Below are 20,153 nucleotides of genomic sequence, written 5' to 3' on the forward strand. Positions count from 1 at the left end.
GATGAAGGCAACAAATTAAGTGAAAAAAAATATATTTAGCAATGAGGTTAATATGATATTTGTGTAAATTTTAATTTTTTTTTAAAAAAATTGATTAATTTTTTTGAATTATTTTAATATCTTAATATTAAAAATATTTTTTTAAAAAATATTTTTTTAATATATATTTTAAATAAAAAAATTTTAAATGTAATTTACATCTCTATATCTGGACAGGCCTCGAGAGCGCAAGGGTGGGGAGAAGAAAGAGAGACCCCATTCAATATTTTTAATGTATAAAAGAGAATGCAATGCAAGATTTCTCGTGAGGATTCACAAGCCAATGAAGCCATATTAACCACCAGTGTCAGCATCACTTCACGTTCACTCCTATTTCCACCCCCTGAAAGCCCACTTGTTGTGTTTTCTCATGTGATCTTTTATGTGTTATTTCAGTCAGAAGTTTGATTCGTTTGCATTTTGCTACTTTAGATTCTCGATTCATGGTAGCTTCTGTTATCTGGGTTGTACTTAAAAGTTCGTTTTATATTGTTAAACTTGGGCTTTTGGTTGCTTAGATTTGGTACTTTCTCGATTCCTCTAGTGTGTAAGAGCATGTGACACAACAGTCATTCCATTTTCACCTATTTATAGTCGGTACCTTATCTTACGTGATCTTTACTTTACTTGGTTACTTGGTTTTAGCACCCAGCTTTTATAGGGATTTGTACGCGGTGCTTTGTTGAGTGAATTAAATACTTATTGATTGTGATCCATCACGATTATCACAAGTGGGCTGCCTGTGAGAGTGCAGTAATGGATTCTTGCTGTGTGGCTTTGAGGGCTAATACTCATGTGGCAAAAGCTAGCAAGGGTGGTTTTAACAATGGAGATACAGAGTTTTGGGGTGAAAGGATCAGAGGGAGTTTCAATAACAGTGTTTGGGTCAATCAGTTTGCAAAAAGCTTGAAAGTTGACAAGAGTGTCAATAAGTTCACGCCTGGTGTTGCTTTCGCTGTTTTGACATCAAATAATGGCAAAGAGACTGTGGTAAGTTGATTTAATTATATATTCAATTTTTGCATTCCTTGGTCATTCTTTGATATCCTCCATGTTCAAAATTTCTTATAATATGAATATAGCCATCTTAGTTTCTGAATATGAATGATTTTGATTTTTAAACATGTGTGAGTTTGATCATAATTTGAAGTATACTCGTCCCTGAACGGTTCCTAATTGATGTTAGACCTTACAACCGCCGCGATTCGGGAGAAGAAGAGCAGACCCAAAAAATGTAGCATCAATCATATTAGGCGGAGGTGCGGGGACTCAGCTATTTCCCCTTACCAGAAGGGCAGCAACTCCAGCTGTAAGAAAATATGTTTGATTCATAGAATATGATGAGTAAAGATTGTAAGTTTTGAGGTTTAATAATTCAGTTCATTGTATTCTGCAGGTACCAGTTGGAGGGTGCTATAGGCTTATAGACATCCCGATGAGCAACTGCATCAATAGTGGAATAAACAAGATCTTTGTGTTGACGCAGTTCAACTCGGCTTCCCTGAACCGGCATCTTGCGCACACGTATTTCGGAAATGGTATTAACTTTGGAGATGGATTTGTGGAGGTATGATTCCAGTCTTGGTGTGTTTATTATGCCTTTGAATTTCTGATTTCGGAATCGGAAATTGAACTTCCTGCAATACAAAATCCGGGATGCCATATGATATTTTTTCCTATCGTGTAGGTTTTTTGTGCTGGTAAAACTTTATGTAATTGTGACAACATACACAGCAAGCAATCAAAGTTTACTTGAACTTGGTTTTTTCTAGTAAGATAACAATCAAATTCCAGGTTTCCTAATTCACTTGATACGAGAGCAGAAGTTTCTTTTGGTAAATTTTCATGTCAATGATCTGATCAGGAGATTGCAGATCATCCAATTTTGGCAGATGAGTTATAAGCAAATCTCAATGATAACATTGACAACACGTTATTCTAATTGGACTTCTTATATGTCAAGTGATTTAATCAATAAAAATGGCATCAAATTTCTAACATGATTTCTTCATAATGAGGTGTTGAATTGTGAACACATTTGATTAACAGGTTTTAGCTGCAACTCAAACGCCTGGGGAAGCAGGAATGAAATGGTTCCAAGGAACAGCAGATGCTGTGAGGCAATTCACATGGGTTTTTGAGGTGAATATAAAAACTTTTTGAGGAAATTTCATCTGTAAATAACTAATCATACTCCACATTGCTCCAGTCCTTGCTCAAATTGAATTGGAGTCTTATAAATTATGTTGGCTTTTGTAGGATGCCAAGAACAGGAGCATTGAGAATATACTTATCTTGTCCGGAGATCATCTTTACCGAATGGATTATATGGACTTTGTGCAAGTATGCCATTGTTTCTCTAATGAAATGGACTTTAAATATAGTTAACATATTCTTAACTCTGGCTTACCTGTTTGCTATGAATCAACAGCATCATGTTGATAGTAATGCTGATATTACAATTTCATGTGTTGCAGTGGGCGAAAGGTCTGTTGAGTCTTTATCTTTGCTTCAAATGATATTTTTTCTTGGTTTGCTGGTTATGGAAACTTGTGTTTTATAACATTTCATCTTGATTGCTTTGCAGCCGTGCATCAGATTATGGACTGGTTAAAATAGACAGCAAGGGCCAAATTTTCCAATTCACTGAAAAACCGAAGGGTTCAGAATTGAGGGAAATGGTGAGGGTTTCAGAATTCTCATGTTTAGACTTACTTTTGTCATAGCATCCTTTGAATCTACACCCACATGCATGCCCCTCGTATATTCTGGCAAGAATAAGTATCTAGGTGCCTGCCGTGTCTAAAATCTCTGGCATTTTCCTTATGACTGTTAAATAACATCATAATTTCTATATAAAATCTGAAATTTTGATCATCTGGCTTCCTTACGCAATTACCTTATGTTATAGTGATAAAAGTACTATGAAATCCAGATCATACTGAATTACAAGCATATATATTTTTGTCGATTCTCTGCAGAAAGTAGATACGACTCATCTAGGGTTGTCTCCGCAAGACGCCTTGAAATCTTCCTATATTGCATCAATGGGGGTCTATGTGTTTAAAACAGATATTTTATTGAAGCTTCTGAGGTGGAGGTATCCCACATCAAATGACTTTGGATCTGAGATCATTCCTGCAGCTGTAATGGAGCACAATGTCCAAGTAAGAGAACTTTATAGGTTTAAATATTAGTTCTTTTAATATGTTTCTCAATCTGTTTTGACAGAAGGATGATTGTCAGCCTAGAGCAAAACCTACCGTCCACCTTGCTCCCTTTTTCCTACCACGGTGTAAAAGAAGAATAAACAAGCTTATAACGAAGAACTAAAAAACTGAGCTCTTTTCTTGTTCACATTCAATTTGTTTTACTCTGTGCAACATGTACGCTTCCTGTGGAAAATATAGTTCTAATATAATATTGCTTTGCAGGCATATATTTTCAAAGACTACTGGGAGGATATAGGAACCATCAAGTCATTTTATGAAGCTAACTTGGCCCTCGCTGAAGAGGTTAGTTTTATAATTATGACTCTTGGCATTTTGGAATTAAATTCCATACCATTCTTTTACTTACCATGTGATCGAAAAGGTATATAGATATGTAGCAGATAATGTCATCTGAAGAAAATATGAAATATTTTCTGCCACTTCTTTTGTCTCTCAATGAATTCAGGCACCTTTTCTCTTGCCTTTTCATGGCACTTGCTATTGCTACCATATATATAAGATGAGAAGATATGTGAATCATTACTGCCTTGCAAAGATTTCTGGCTTCAGATGCAATATAGCCATCTGAGTTTCCATGCTTCAGCAATTTGTACTTAGCTCTCCATATTATTTCAAGCATGTATGTTTGAATTTCTTTTCACTAAGACCAGATTCATGTTTTTGATTGACTATATATTTTCTGCAGCCTCCTAAGTTTGAGTTTTATGACCCAAAGACACCCTTCTATACATCTCCTGGATTCCTACCACCAACCAAAATTGATAAATGTCGGGTAAGCTGATGTACATTGAGCTCCAATTTGTGGATTTGATGAATTACATTCCTTCTGATGTTCTAGGTTGATTTTTCAGATTGTAGATGCAATAATTTCCCATGGATGTTTCTTGAGAGAATGCACTGTACAACACTCTGTGGTCGGCGAACGCTCCCGTTTAGATTATGGTGTTGAGTTAAAGGTGATCCATCATCTTTTCTTCCATTCTTCACATTTTCTTTTCCTTTCTGGTTACATGAGTGAGCAATAACCAACCCTCTTTATTCTGTCTTCAGGATACCGTGATGCTTGGGGCAGACTACTACCAAACTGAAGCTGAAATTGCCTCTCTTCTGGCAGAGGGTAAAGTCCCAATTGGCGTAGGAAGGAACTCAAAAATCAGGTACTGGACTCAATATTGGAAAATAGACTGAAAACTTGAACGAAATATATGGATTCCCCCCTCCTCCCACCACCTCCTTTTTTTACTTCATTTATAAGACTACAAGGATATATAAATGGTTATTTCTGACAAAAAGCTTGCGGTTTTTCTTGAAGGAACTGCATAATTGACAAGAATGCGAAGATAGGGAAAGACGTGATCATTATGAATAAAGATGTAAGTAACACCACTCATTCAAACTATGCTCATATACATAATCCTTCTCAATAAACTCCTATGAAAATTTTGCATGCATGTATCTCAATGCTTTGGTTTTGCAGGGTGTGCAAGAAGCAGACCGGGAAGAAAAAGGGTTCTACATTCGATCTGGAATCACGATTATATTGGAAAAGGCAACAATAGAGGATGGCACAGTTATATAAATAGATGTTGGATCTCAATTATTTATCAAGGACTTGGTTCCAAGAGGGTGTTGAGACAAGAACATTTTGAAGCTCTTTATTAGTGCCTATTTAAGAATGGTATAGGCAGCATTTTGCTCTCAAAAGATAGAAGCAAGCAAGCTGCCCCTGCTTTATCCTCCGTAAACCACGGGATCCCTCCTTGCTTGTAAAAATAGAGCCCGAGTTAAGATCTCATACAAGTCCCTGGTTATCAGCTGCTTTGGGTCTTTTTGAAGTATGTACTCGTACTTAGTATGAAATAATGAAATAAGCCTGCTAATGCTTGCAATAAAACTTGCACTCACCATTTATATAAGAAAGACAGAGTCTCGTGTAAGATAAAAGGAGTCGTGAAGTGAAATAGTGGATCATTTCTATGTATCCCAGTTTCCACATCAAAGCAGAAGAAGCTGCTGCCATCTTATTATTCTTCTTTTAAATTTTTGTTCTAAGCAATTTGAGTACTTCTGGAATCAATTTTTACATATTTAAATTGAACCTCAAACTTCACATATGGAGATTAAATTTCTCCAACTTGGATCTTAAATATATCATTATAAAAACTTAACAGCTTATATGTAGATTCAGATTCAAAATGACATCATCATAAGTTTCCTTGGATTCAAAACCCAAATGATAAAAAGTGACATCACTTCTTCGTGATTTTCATCTACCAGCCTTATCATAGAAATCTAACATTATGTCACACGCTAAACAATGGTGTTGTCGAGTGCCGCTCAGGTGTTGCCCTCGACAGTATGATTATAGGACCCCTTTAAAGACCGAGCCCTTAGTTGCCATGTGGCAATTCATGGGTTGCAACAATTCCTTCAGGGACACCATGGAGCTTCTTTGCAATGCAACGTGTCAAATACGTGTTGTTATTCATGTTTTACCCCATAAAAAAATTAAGAAAAAAAAATCAACATACAAGAGTATATATATTAAAAAAAACCTAGAAGATTGTCCAAATTTGGTAATAGAGAATTAAGATGAAAAATGAAAAAATTAAAGGATTAAAATATATAAAATTAATAAAATTGATAATTTAGTTATGATTAACAAAAAACTCTATTGGTGAAAATGTTTTTATCTAGGGTAAAGAAACATAAATTTTAATGGGTAAGAACTCAATGAAAATTTTGAAATTGACAACTTAATTGAGAGAGAAATAATTTTTTGGAGTCAATTTAGGTGTTAATTAGAATAAATTGAAGTTTGAGGATTGAATTTAGATTTTGAAAGTTTTGATTGGTTAAATTAAAGGCTTAATTATAAAAATATTAAAGTTTGAATGTCATTTAAGAACTTAATTGCAAAATTTTAAGACCAAGGATCAACTTGTAAGTGGCACACAATTTCAGGGGTAGAAATTGGTGAAATCAGAAGTCAAATTGAAAAGAATTGGAATTTTGATGGTAAATTAAGGATGAAATTGAACAAATTAAAAATCAATGACTTGTTTGTAAAAGACATTAAACTTTAGGGTAGATATTTGATTTTAATAGAGGTGTAATTGCATGCAATTAAAAGTGAGGAGACAATTATAAATGCAATTAAAAACGATAGGAAGAGTATGGACCAAATTAAAATTATCTAAATCCCAAATTATAAAACAATAATTTCTAATGTTTAACCTAGACAATGTGTTTTCATCCACTATTCGTTTTTTTCTTGACGATTTTGGATGGTGGAGTAGACATCTTCAGGTGAATAAATATGTCATTTTTGACTACCTCAAGGGTTGTAACCACTACCATTCAACCAAGAAACACCCCATTTACAACCTCATGCCCGTGAAATTGAACATTTACACCCAAATTCTTTTATAAAAGTCTCCAACATATTGCCCCCAATTAGCTTTCCTTGCATTTTTAAATTCTAAATTGATCAAGTAGGTACCTTTCGACAAATGAAGGTGAAGCTACAGACCTTCAAATTGAGCAAAATTGAATCCAAATGAAAAATGTACACTTTTTTTACCAATTTCATGTGGTCTCAAACAACATTTATATTGAAGTTACTCTGATGAGGCCTTGAAAATAGTTAACCTAATCAGTCATGATTGTAACATCCATTTGACAAAACCACTAACTTTTTTCATGTGTTCACTCTTAAAACTTCTCAATAGATTTTTATCAAAGGTTGACCATATTTCTCTCAAAGTAAAAGGGCCCAAAAACAACTCCTTATTCTCTAAGTTTGGCAAAATTACCAAAACCAAAACCACAACTACAAAACAAGTCTAATATAAAGATTCCAACTTGTAACACCCCTATCCTTTAAAGAATGTTAACTATGAAAATACTGCAATGCTTTCACATTTTAAACTAAGTATGTATTTTGTTTGTGATTTTTTTTGTGGTTTTTTCTGTATTTATACATATGATCATATTTCTATATTGATTGATAAACAATTCTAATAAAAATTTGGCATATTTTCTTTATAAATGGGCATACCAAGTTATTGACTAATTCCTTCATTGCACAATTATTATAACCACATAGACCATTTATCTTAGAACTTATTTCATAACATCTTTTAACCACAAGTCAATTTCAACCTCATATATATATACATATCACCTTTTGATAACAACACTATATTCATTTATAAGAATTTAACTATAAATATTGGCTAGGAGAAGAACATGTTAAATCACACATGTTTATTGATCTTGAGATATATACAGATAGAGGAGCATAATTTAAACACACATGAAAATTTATATGGAAATGGTATAAATGTTTTTTTTATTTTACTTGAGGATTTCATTACATAAACCCGCATAGATATGATAATATCATTAAAAAACAAAGGTAATAAAAAGAGTTTTCAATATCACTTACAAAATTAATTACATGCACAACGAAAGTTCTGAAATCCTAGAGTACATTTACCGTATAATTACTTGGTCCACCAATATATAGAGGTCTTACAACAAAGATTAATTGAGCATAAATTTATATTTTAAACAAAATCTTACTCCTAGGTATATACACTAAGGGTACTCATTATACCTATCCAATCCATTAGAAGATTTCATGAATAATATTTACACTTCCACAATAATACTCATGACATTTACACATCCATTCCTAAAATAACTAGAATATAATTAATCATAAAAAAATTTACAAAAACTTCATCATACTAGTTTTATTTTGACAACTTATCTCCCCGATATTAATTTCCACCAATCTAAAGAGAACATTTCTAACATTAAGCTTTTGTATATTTCAAAAAGAACCTCAATTACGTGGTTTCTAGAAACTTTGATAATGGTCCTAACATTGGCTTTTGCTTATTGTGAAAACAACTTTATTATATTGGTTTCTAAAAAACTTCAAAAATAATATCAACATTGGCTTTCTCTCATCATGAAAGTAATCCAATTTCATTTGGTTTGTGAAAACTTCGTAATAATCTTAACATTGGCTTTTATCCATTATGAAAGCAATTCAAATTCATTGGTTTTCGAAAACTTTAAAAACAATCTCAACATTGGCTTTCATCCATTGTGAAAGCAATTTAAATTCATTGATTTCCAAAAACTTCAGAAACAATATTAATATTAGTTTTTGCTTATTATAAAAGCAACTCAAATTCATTGATTTCTGAAAACTTAAAAAACGATCCCAACATTGGCTTTCACTCATTGTAAAAGCAACTTAAATTTATTAGTTTCTGAAAACTTCAAAAACAATCCTAGCATTGGCTTTCGTGTATTGTGAAAGTAACTCTATCTCATTGGTTTTTGAAAACTTATGAAACAATTCTAATATTGGCTTTCGCTCATTACAAAAGCAATTCTATCTTAGTTATTTTTAAAAAACTTTAAAAACGATCCCAACATTGGTTTTCGCTCATTGTGAAAACAACTTGTTTACATTGATTTCATATCATATTTACGATTCATCCATATTTCTTTCATACTTAGTATTCATAATTATAACTAAAAGTTTAAATTTAACCTTATAAGTTGTAAATGAGATTTTACTTACCTTCTTCTCTAGCCAAGTGAGCTCTACTAATCGAAGATCCTATTCTTGATGTTTCTTCTAGAACATATGAATTTTTTTTAATCAGTAAAGATTGTGTTTTTTTTTGTTGTTGTTGTTGTGATCTTGATTCTAAATTTTAATATTTTTTTAAGGTGTGTTTGATATTTTTAATGTGACAAAAGCTTTCTAGTTTGATTAATTTTTATAAAACAATGTTGGTTTGTTTTGTTTAATTAATGCATTGTGAAGCAATATCATTGATCCTATGTTAACAAGGCTTGTTCATGACCAAAATATGTTTAGAAAACTAATTTTGAATCCAAATTGCATAGATATATAAGATAGATAAGATTTGACAGTTTTAGGAATTGAAACTTTATGCATATTATTAATAATTTGATGTTATTTGTTAGTTTTTTAGATTCATCTATGCTTAATATTGGTAATATGGTTTTTGAGAACCAAAAGCAATGTGCTTGGAGGCCTGGAATGCTAAATTTAGGTTTTAACAATAGTTTTTCAATTTCTAGAAATTCTCTAGATTCTGGGTTCATGTCCTTTGCATGAATTTTATCTTAGCCTCTTGTTTTGGAGTTGTTTTGAGTTAAGTCTTGACATAATCATGTTAGTTTATCATCTTTAGTAAATAATCTAAGGTTAAAATGCATTAATAACACGTATTTATGTATTTAGATTCTATGTTTTTTTTCTAATGTCCAAACATATTTTTAATCAAATTGTGACTTTTAAGTGTCAATCAAAGAAAATAGAGGCTTGATTATTGATCTATGCATAATTACAAACAAAATATTGTCATTGATTGTATGAAAACTTATCTGGTTTGTGATTTGTGTTTACTGGGTTTGGTTTAAATGTTCATCATGTTCTTCATGTTCTTAGTGCTTAATCTATTTTTGTATAAATGCTAGACCTACAAGTAGACTGGAATCAAAAGGAGTTAACTGGAATAAATAGGTTGGAATTTAAATTCTTAAAATTATTTCGGGTATTCATTAATTTTAATTTTTCATCATAATATATAAGTTGTGGAAAACTCTTTTGTCTTCTAAAATGGGTGAACCCTGTTAGGGCACCTATATAGATTCTTCCTATAAGAATTTATTTGAGCATATGAGCTCATAGTGGATTTAAAACATCAAATTTATTCATGAGAATAAACTTTTATTTCAAAGTCATAGACAAATCATCAATTAGGAACTCTTCAATACATTTAAGCAATATCTAGATCACACAATGCAGCTTATTTTAGGTAAGATGTATTAAGGGTACTAATATATTCTCTATTCATAAAAAGTCTTTTATCCTAGAATTTTATATAAGATCAAAATAGTCAAGTCTTATAGTGACCCTGGACCAAATAATTAGATGACGACTCCTTGATCACGACACCACAACGTTATGTGTACATAACGACTCTACTGGGGATTTTATATTTTTGGCAGTTTTAGACTAGGATTTATGTGACCTGATGTATTTAAATTTTTGCATTTGGATTTTTTTTACTTATTTACACTTTACTGTGTTTTATCTTACTTGTGCATATATGTTAGATATCGATGAATGTCTTCATGCATCACTAATTTATTTGTGATATATTGCTCTAGAATTCATACACATGAAAACTTCAGGTTAGATGAGGGAGTAGTGGCTTAACTTATAACTTTTAGTCAAGGTTTAAGTTAATGAAACTATTCAACTCTTTATTGAGTGTTTGAACTACTAGTAATTGGTATATATACCATTTCACCACCTATTGAGCCCTATATTACCTTTACAAGAGTAATCATTTGAACAACAAAAGATCCTTTTAAGACTAGATAATGCCTACCTCAATGTCTCACATAAAGGACGTAGAACCTCTTTATAGGCTATATGTTTCATAAACAAACATTATTGTATTAATACATGCTTAACCTTAAAAAGTATCTTGATGGTCACCATTAAAGAGATGAACTCTGTTGAACACGGGCTGGATTCTAAATCCCTATAGTTGTTAGAAGAGAGAATTGCTTAAAATTGAATGATAGTAAATTGCTACTCATAAAAAATATGAGTTACTCCATAAACAACTTGAAAAAACTCTTCTCACACATGAAAAGCATTCATAAAGATGAATTTTTGAAGAAATAAAGGAGTAAATTGCGAAAGCGTCAGTGCAAATTTAGCAATTAAAGCCTTGATATATTTTTTTGGATCCCAAATGTCCTACTTTTGAGAATATAGACATGTATCTTGCTTTAAAAGTGTATGGTTTTCTATCTAAATTTCCTCAAAATCTATACAAAATATACTTCCATCAAATGCGCCATAAAGTGCTAATTGAATTGGTTGAATTGATCAAAGTTCTAAATCTCTATAAGATATTGGAGAAAAGTGTTACTAGCCTAAAATCAAAGATAATCGAAGAGGTATTCAAAAGAAAAAAGAATAAATCTAGAATTGTTAAAGAAAATAGTAGAATACTAGCTTCATAAATCATTGGATATCTTTGGTTTGATATTATTTTTAAACCCCATAAAAATAATTAATTTTCAAACGATTGCATTTTTATTATATATGAAAACACTCAGATAAATCCATGACATCTCATTCCATGTTATTCCAGGAATAATCAAGAATATATTACAGACGTGTATTGATACATTATAAAACGAATTTTGAATTTTCTTGTAACTCTTTTTTTCTTCTGATCTCTCAGTCCATGTGAGAGAGAACTAAAGAAAGCAACTCCATACAACTAAGTATTAATTGTGCACAATATTTCCTTTATTAGAAATGCTCAAACTTGGATTAGGAGACAGTAGAAAAGAATTATATCTTAAGGGAAAGGTTCACTCATGAATTGGAAGGTCTGCGTTTTATAGCTCCCAGCTCGTGGCATAATAAAAAAGATAAAGACACCAAGACAGCGCAATAAAGAACAAACATGAATGTCAGACATGACTGCCTCTTAGAAGATGAACTCTGAGAAACGCAATTGTATATCAAAGCTCAGAGGAATGAAGAACACTGTTCTGAGAGATTATGGAAGGAACATTGAAACACCCAGGTTGTTCTTTACTCTTCTAGTCATGCATTATTCTTCCATTTTCAGCCTAATGCAGGATGTGACAGCCCCTCTCAAATAGATCAAATTAAAATATCAAAAGTCAAAGACCAAACTTGTGTATGCCTAACGAGTACAGCTGATGTGAGGTATGGTGATGTATTTCTGCATGTAACTATATGTGTGTAAATAATTATTAAGCATCTAAGTTCGAAGTACAATCCCCTCCAGTTAAATCTTTTATTTTTAGCTTCTGGTTCCAGATATTACAGCATTACTCCAGTTTGCTTGCAGTACATATGGAGGATCAATAGGAGCATGCTCGAGTGTGGTCAAGTCCTCTCAGTTCTGCACTATGAAAAGCAGCAGAGGCTGGGTTGCCACTTTCTCAACCTAAACAAGACCTCGGTCAAATCTCTCACACTAGTTCCATCCACAATACCTATTCTGATCATAGGAGGAAAGCAGGCAATGTAAACAATTTCAGGCAGGATAAGTACCAAAGCAACATTCAGGCTATACAAAATTCGTCTGCAGCCATTGATCTGATGGAGGATTGATCTTCAAAGATTTCAACTTGCTGCGCTTATGTCAACCAGTAAGATAACCAGCACATCCTGCGCACTGCCTATCTCACTTTCCATTCCTAGCATTTTCTCAAGAAAGCTTGTCCCTGAATCACTTGGTATTCCAGACTACAGAAGACCCACTTTTTCTGAATTCACATGGACAAAAACCATTCATGGCCTTCCCCATCAGAGCCATGGCAGCAGTGCTAGGAAACTGCTTCTTCCGGAAGTCTAGTGCTGCCACTGAACTCTCTGGCTTGGAAACTGCCACAGCTCCAGGATTCTTTTTCGGAGATGCAGATGGATTATGAAACCACCTCTGAACCCAAACATGAGAGAGTGTTATTTCTTGAGTTTTCCTTGCTGGGTCAGTTGAATAGGATTCAGCATTCCGCAGAAACTCTGCAGTCTGATCTGACATGGACACTTTACCATCAGACTCGCTTGTCTTTGGTTCTGAACTAGTCTTACTATGTCTTAGCATTTTGTTGAACAACTTACTAAATTTCTGGTGGGATGATGCTTCTTCAACTTTTGAAGCACTTGCTTTGAGACGCTTAAACCATCTGCTGCAGGGGTCCAGTCTCACAGGAGTGTCGGGGCAATCACTAGATTTTGAATTTGTGGAGTGCTCGGCATGGGGAAGGAAGCATTCCGCATCCAAACTCTGGGTTCTTGAGGTGCTTGTCTCCATGTTATCTGGTGACCTTGCCAAACATGGAAGTACAGTAAGTTCTTGGTTTATATCGGGTAATTCGGTGTTCATCTGTCTGCCCTTGGTTTCTTGTCTGACTGAAGGCATTCCAGCTGGAGAAGCTGGCAACTTCTGGCCCTCGTTGATGCCCTACAAAGTTAATAACTAATCATGTGAACAAATAAGGCGGCCTTGTAAGCCTTTGATTCTGGAAGTTTTTACAGAGTTATGAGCTCTTACATAAATTCCTTGACCTAAACCAAAGAGAAAAACTAACAAAACACGGCAAAACACTTGTAGAATATAACTATTATTTGTGGTGGCATGATTTCAAAGCCCAAAGATAAAAATCCACCAAATTCCTGGGTGGCAATGGCAACTAAAACAGCTGTGTGAAATGCTGACCTAACAAAAGTAAATGAGCAGATCAAATATGTTGTCTATAAAAGATGTGCATAAGACAATGTTTTTACCTTCACTAGTTTTTGTAAATGCAAGTGACCCTAGAAAATCACTAGAGGGAACACTATAGCTTAGAGATCAGAAAGTAGTAAAGTTACCTTATCTGATTGCAATGAAGCCACACCTGTAACACAAAAGAAAAAAACTCACTAATTTGCAAACTAGGACTGCGCTAAAAAGATACAAAACTCATGAACACTGTTCAGATTAAGTAATTATATTTAGCAACTTCATCTGAGGGCTGTGCTCCAAAGCATAGATTGTCAACAGTACAGTCTAAGATTTAACTAAATCATCCATATAAGATAGGGACCATACATACCAGATAGATGGTTCTCACAGAAAGCATCCATACCCATGGTGTCAGTTTCAGCAGATGAATCGTTCTCTTCATTGACAACAGAAGTATTGGCAATCTTAGTGTTTTCTTTTCCTTCAGCTAATGAATCATTCTCCTTAACAACTGCAGAAGTCTTAAAATTCCCAGTGCCCTCTTTTCCTTCACTCCCTGTGGAGCTGTCCAGAGGTAGCAGCTTCACTCCATGCTTGACATGGAAACCAAAATCCGGAGATATTGCAAGGAGTTCAGTCACCATTTTTCCCTTAATTTCAGTGGATATTGCTGACTCTCTAAACATCTGAGCACCATCAGGTAAGTTCACGTCAGTCTTTTTTTTTATGAAAAAGCGACGAGTGGTCTGAGTGGACGTCGGAGGACCTCTAGAAAATTCTTCTATGGAGCCTATTGCAGGACGTATTCTCATTGTCTCTCCATCATGAACGGAGGGCAGTGTTGGTAGTGCATATGATCCATTATATAATTTTTCTAATTGGCTATCACCTCTGGTACTAATCTGCCTAGGAAGAAATTCAAAATCAGAACGATTTGGCATCATGTGAAATGACTCTCTTAGCTGATTATTGCTTGTTGAGGGATCACGAAAGAGAAGACCTGCATTTTTATTCATTTTCTTCTCATGAACCAAAGATGTAGAGCCTGATTCATTAATGTGATATAACCTAGAGAAAAAGGGCTGAATTGGAGCCCTTCCAACTTCAAATTCATATGACACAATATCTGGGGTTGACCTTACAAAATCATCCTGAACATCTGCAGAAACAACTCTGCTACTCCTTTCTAGGAAACTATTAGACTTGACTCGCTGCTCTGGAACCAAGTTGAGATCTTCAGCCTGAAACTGAGATTTTCTTTCATGAATTTTCACCTCAGGAAGAGCCTGTGCCGGTATTGAGGGTAGGTGATCCTCATTTCTCCCAAGGGAAACATCATATTCAGAATTGGTACCAATTCGTGACTTTAAGACTCCTTCACGATTGCCAGAGGACACAACATTCTCCAGATATAAAACACTCTCCCTCTCTTGAGAAGGTTTGAACATCGCAAAAGAAGACTGTCCCTCTAACATTTCATTCCTCAACCTTTTCGAACTCATTGTAAGGTTATCGTTCATGACGTTGATCCTTTTCCCCTTGTTTACTTCTCCAAGTCCCTTGAAAATTTTAGAACTACCAGTTTCCATCTCTGGCCCACTAAGTAAGCTGTGATATTTGTTACCATTACCAACTTCCGGAGGATCATGACCTAATTGTTTTGGAGCTTCATTTGCTTTCCTGTCACTCGCGCGCGTCCAATGAGACATCCAAATAGACTGGCGCTGCTTCGTGGACTTTACGGGAATATCATCCCTATCTTGATATGACTGTAGCACGCGATCAGACATGATGAAGTGGGATTTACAGAAGAATGCTTCAAAGTGTCACAGAATTCCTCCAAGGCTATTCACGTGAAGATGCAGTCAACCAAGCAATGTTAAAGTTCCAGACTTTTTGATGGCCTGCTTCAACCGGGCTATGGACCTAGCCACCACACAAGCAGTCATAACTACCTGACGGTAATTAAAATGAATATAAGAAAATAAACCCAATTTGTCCAAATTATCTCAAATTTGCAAACTTTAAAGGTAGCAGAGCCACAACATGTGAATCGTCTAATTTTCTTTTCTTTCTTTTTTTTCTATCTTTTTATTCAGAAAGCAAATAAAAAAAACAAGATTTCACGGCAAGCATCTAACTTGAGTACATGTTAACCAAGAACAAAATAAATCCCACTAGAGGAAATACTAATAAAAAAAAAAAGATCTCCACTTAAAACAAACTTACACTGCCAAGTACAAACCTAAAAGTCGAAAAAAAAATAATACTTTATCTATATTACTTACACGCTCATTCATGAACAAATAAAAAGGGGTAGAATGTGTAAGCAAACTTACAGTTTGATCAACTTCTTCTCTGATTCCCTCTGTAATCATAGATCCATGGATGAAAACATCACTGGGGTGAAGATCAACTTCTTACTAACTTGAAGCCCTTTTCGGAGAGTTTGTAGAAGAGAGGATAAATGTATGAAGCGGTGAAGAAGAAGAAAGAATCTAAGGAGGGGTTGGTTGGTGCTTGAGTTGCTTCGAGCCTGTGCCTTCCTTTTGCTTTCTTTCTTCTTGCTTAGCCACAGACTCATAAGCCGACGACATATAACTGACCCCACTTACCTGCACTTTTCAATTCCTCTTTCCTCTATTCTTTTTTATTTTAATATTTTGGCATCTGATTTGCTTTTAAAAAAAATAAATAAGCAACAGCCATAAATCACATGACAGTTACGTTTTTGTTTTTTTTTTCAATGCCATTCCTCAATTATAAGCAAAGACCACAAGATTTAGCGTAATAAAGCTTTTACCAGAACTGAAGTTTTATTATGTGGATATTAAAATTCTCAGAAAGCTGCAGCCATATTATAATGTTCTAGGATTCAATCTTACGTGCCAAACACCATTTAATTAGAGGTATCATCTCCATTGTTCGAAAACAATGGATGTATGTATTGATACTTCAATGCATTGTAACTTACTGTGTAAAATAATTAATTGTTTCAAACATGGCTGGAGTGCCCGCGGCGATGCCTCAAGAGTATGGTTTTTGCATCAACGAACCGAGAACCTTTATATATAATCTATTATTGAAGACAATAAAACAAGATTCAAGTTTTGTGCTTCTGGTCATCGGTTGATTTGCTGTCGTTAACAAGAAAGTTATTTGGGTTCAACAGCCAGACAACCGCATAATTAATAGATCATATTTTCCATCTGCTTGATTTGTTGGTGGACGTTTGATTGGTTTGATTTGGTTCCCGTAGCCTTGTGTCAGGTACTATGTACTTGTCGAAACAGTTTTCAGCAAATACATAGTGCTCGCATCAGTAATCAAAGCATATCTTCTAGCTACCGACCCGACCAAAAGCATCCTTGCCCGCGCTATCCAGTCTTCGATGCAAAGACATGCTGAACCTGTTGAAGGAATCACGACATTTAGCATGAGTGAGGGGAATCTTTTGCCAGATTAAAACCAGACCCATCAAGAACGACTATAAAAACCATAAGTGACTGAGATAACATATACAATCTGGCCAAGATGAGCTAAAACTTTGAAACCCATCACGTCCGACACCCAAAGAGTTGGGTAACAGGTCCCCGGAAAATTATGAGAGGAGGGCAAAAAACGCTGCAATTCTAGGAGAAAAGTTCTAGTGGCTTTGACAGATCAGAGCATTTATAAGAGGCTGTACTGTAATAACCCAAAAACTACCAAACAACTGGTGAACAAAGATGGGCGCAGAAAAGCAGATGAAAAAACAGAGAGTCCAAATTTAGACTGCCCAGGTAGACCTCGCATAGGATAAAAATGTCCCAAGCAGATAACAAACAACTCTCACATAAAGGCACGAGCATGTGAGAAAACTGTTCATCTACAGCGCTTCTGCCCCATGACAAACAACTCTCAGTAAAGATGCTTATCTACAGTGTTTCTGTGCCATAACAACACAATGAACAGTAAAAAAAGGATATTTTTTTAGTTTTTAGTTTTCTTTTTTATTTTATAATTAATAATTAGCTTCATGCACAAGCATATCCAATATCAACCCCGATTTGGAGTGAATTTCAAGTTCCGGATAAGGGGATTAATTCGGGTTAATTAATTTTTAAAAAAGAAAAATAAAAGGCATGTTTCTAAGTCAAATCAAACTAATTCTTCTTTGATTTTTCAAAAGGCTTCAGCTGGTCAAAGAATGGATCAGCCAAGTCTCAAATCCTTCACGTCAAATTGGGTTTAACAACCGTGGCTGGTCCTGGAATTTTGCAGGGACTTCCACGCTTCCTCGCAGGTTGGAAAATATCACTTGCGTTGATCTCAAAAATATCTTGGTGGAGTTGTAGTTGCAGTGCTGTTGCTGACTCAGTGAGGTACATTATATCTGCAACTGCCTGCTCCTTATCTCTTGGAGGGGGTCTTCATCGGGTTCTGCTAGCCGTGAAGCCCTTCGTAAAAGAAATATTCTTAGGTTAAGAAACAAAAATAAAAATTTTGCAATCGCTCGATTCATTAGAAGATCTTTTGTGATAGATTATGGCGTTTTATTCGTGTGTTATTTTATATAAAATTCATATTTAAAAAAATTAAGAGAATTATAATTTAATATCTTTGTGTTTATCTATACACTAAATCTAAATATACATAAATTCAAAAAAATATCAAATTTAATGATTAATGCCTAACACAAATGAATATATAACTAATGATTTTTACAGAACTTATATTGAATTAGAAAACCTCACTTGTTTTTTTCTCGTAATTTTTAATATAAAATATTAAAGTTAAAGATTTTTATTTTTTTACATCCCTTAAAAGACCTTATGAATCATTTGATGAAATGAGGTTCACAATCTCAATTATTTACTACATACTTATTTTTAGAATTTTTTTAAAATAATATATTATTTTTTCTAAAAACAATATTTACTTAATTATTGAATAGTCTTGAAATCCATAAGATGGCACCTTTTACAAATACTGACTACTAATCATTATAATAAATGAAAATAAATTAAATTATTAAAAAAAAAGTCAATGATCTGAAATATATTACTCATAAACTATTTAAATTTTTTTCAAATTCATCATATCACATCATGTTTTTCTTATCGGCTTGAAGAAAAACTTAGTTGTCAATTTAAGTACTTGAAAGGAGCTACTATAGTTTTGAAGTTTCAATGACATGATTCTGATTTTTTATTTGAAAATGGGATAAGGGTCATTTTTTAAAAAAAAAATATTTTTAATATCATCACATAAATAATAATAATAATTTAAAATTAAAAAAATAATTTAAATATCAAATACATCCTGTATAAAATAATGAAGTGGACAATTTTCAGTTTAGAGCTACGCAAACGTACGACGAAAGGTTTTAAAAATAATAGATTTTAATTAATAGCACCATACTATATATACTTTCTAGTTATGGATTCACCTCACCCACCCGTAAAATTCCCAGCTTCATCCCATTGATGACGGATATGTAATGGAATATATAATAAAAAAAACGTTAATTAAATTTAAAATAAAACCTTATTCACTAATTAAATTCAACGATTGAGATTTAAAAACACTTTCACGATATTCACCGAGAATGGTTTTATTGGCGAAGTGAAGGAACGTGTCAAAAGTTAATTGGTGAACCCACTGAGTTGGGGGGTTGAGGTTACAAATGATTATAGCAAGAGCTGTTAAATCGATCAACCATGGGATTAGGAGCCAAATCCGGATTGGGTTAAGGGGCTAGGCTTGGCTTGGAAGAGCCGAACCGAGCCCAGGAAAAATATTAAAAAGAAATATATTTTGGTTAGACGACGACTCGAACATGATTTGATTAATGCGCATATGTTGGTGGGTTGAATGGCTACGTGGATGGTTCATCTACCACTAAAACACAGTTTTAGTGTGGCGGTGTTTTGTCCACGTATGACCCGTCTCTCTTTTTGGCTTATCTCCAATGCTATCGGTTTCGTGTCACATGATATGATCGGAGGAGGGTTTGTATGATTGAAGTACGGTTGGTTTGAAATTGTGGTTAGAATTATTTTTTAAAAATATTTTTTATTTAAAAATAAATTATTTTTGATATTATTATATTAAAATGATTAAAAAAAATTTAAAAATATTAATTTTAAAAAAAATTATAAAAAAATTAATTTTTTAAAACACAGTTTTAAAATATAAAAACAAACATTAAATGCGTTATATACTAATCTCCAACAATAATTGAAAGTAAAATCATGGCATTTGAAATGGGCGTTGGTTGGGGATTTGATGTCTTTTCTCATTTGGATTTTCTCTTTTAATTATCACCGACCACTGGCACATGATTTGTGCCCAACGTGCAATAAAATCAAGCACTAACCAACACTAATCACATTCTTATCCCTAATCTGACTGTAAATTAAACAAATAATATCTCTCCCTAATTCCCTACCTTGGTCGAACCACTCAAGTGTGGTGAGAGGTAAAATTTTATAGCTTTTAGATTCGTTCCAGTTCAAGGTCTAAATTATAGATTTTGTATCAGGTTATC

General features: G+C 33.8%; 2 protein-coding genes across 6 annotated transcripts; one reads left to right on the plus strand and one right to left on the minus strand.

Moving 5' to 3' along the window:
- The first annotated feature begins 239 nt into the window (after positions 1-239).
- On the plus strand, positions 240-5,262 carry LOC105134688 (glucose-1-phosphate adenylyltransferase large subunit 1-like). Of its 2 annotated transcripts, XM_011039195.1 has the most exons (15): positions 240-397; positions 685-1,029; positions 1,226-1,348; positions 1,436-1,606; positions 2,089-2,181; positions 2,299-2,382; positions 2,471-2,526; positions 2,627-2,720; positions 3,021-3,206; positions 3,474-3,554; positions 3,958-4,044; positions 4,124-4,228; positions 4,323-4,429; positions 4,585-4,645; positions 4,750-5,262. In XM_011039195.1, the coding sequence occupies exons 2-15, from the start codon at positions 796-798 to the stop codon at positions 4,849-4,851; spliced, it is 1,584 nt and encodes a 527-aa protein (XP_011037497.1). In that variant the 5' UTR covers positions 240-397; positions 685-795; the 3' UTR covers positions 4,852-5,262. The 2 variants fall into 2 exon arrangements, with proteins under 2 accessions (XP_011037497.1, XP_011037496.1); XM_011039194.1 differs by lacking the exon at positions 240-397 and having other exon boundaries at positions 463-1,029.
- A 6,770-nt stretch (positions 5,263-12,032) lies between these two features.
- Positions 12,033-16,228, minus strand: LOC105134689 (uncharacterized). Of its 4 annotated transcripts, XM_011039199.1 has the most exons (5): positions 15,961-16,228; positions 13,992-15,576; positions 13,768-13,793; positions 13,015-13,357; positions 12,033-12,927 (listed from the first exon to the last, which is right to left on the minus strand). In XM_011039199.1, exons 2-5 carry the CDS (start codon positions 15,409-15,411, stop codon positions 12,623-12,625), a joined length of 2,094 nt encoding a protein of 697 aa, XP_011037501.1. In that variant the 5' UTR covers positions 15,412-15,576; positions 15,961-16,228; the 3' UTR covers positions 12,033-12,622. The 4 variants fall into 4 exon arrangements, with proteins under 4 accessions (XP_011037501.1, XP_011037500.1, XP_011037498.1 ...); XM_011039198.1 differs by having other exon boundaries at positions 12,033-13,357; positions 13,992-15,572; XM_011039196.1 differs by having other exon boundaries at positions 12,033-13,357.
- Positions 16,229-20,153: the final 3,925 nt, after the last annotated feature.

This window comes from Populus euphratica, unplaced genomic scaffold, assembly GCF_000495115.2.
Source record: "Populus euphratica unplaced genomic scaffold, PopEup_1.0 scaffold91.1, whole genome shotgun sequence".
NCBI lineage: Eukaryota > Viridiplantae > Streptophyta > Magnoliopsida > Malpighiales > Salicaceae > Populus > Populus euphratica.

Excerpts from the sequence above, each read along its gene's own strand:
- LOC105134689 (XM_011039198.1), bottom strand. The coding sequence starts at position 15,411 with ATGTCTGATCGCGTGCTACAGTCATATCAAGATAGGGATGATATTCCC. Across the intron at positions 13,794-13,991 it reads CTGTGAGAACCATCTATCTG|GTGTGGCTTCATTGCAATCA; the intron begins GTATGTATGGTC and ends TTTGTGTTACAG. Across the intron at positions 13,358-13,767 it reads CTTCATTGCAATCAGATAAG|GGCATCAACGAGGGCCAGAA; the intron begins GTAACTTTACTA and ends TTAACTTTGTAG.
- LOC105134688 (XM_011039195.1), top strand. The coding sequence starts at position 796 with ATGGATTCTTGCTGTGTGGCTTTGAGGGCTAATACTCATGTGGCAAAA. Across the intron at positions 2,721-3,020 it reads GTTCAGAATTGAGGGAAATG|AAAGTAGATACGACTCATCT; the intron begins GTGAGGGTTTCA and ends GATTCTCTGCAG. Across the intron at positions 4,229-4,322 it reads ATTATGGTGTTGAGTTAAAG|GATACCGTGATGCTTGGGGC; the intron begins GTGATCCATCAT and ends TTCTGTCTTCAG.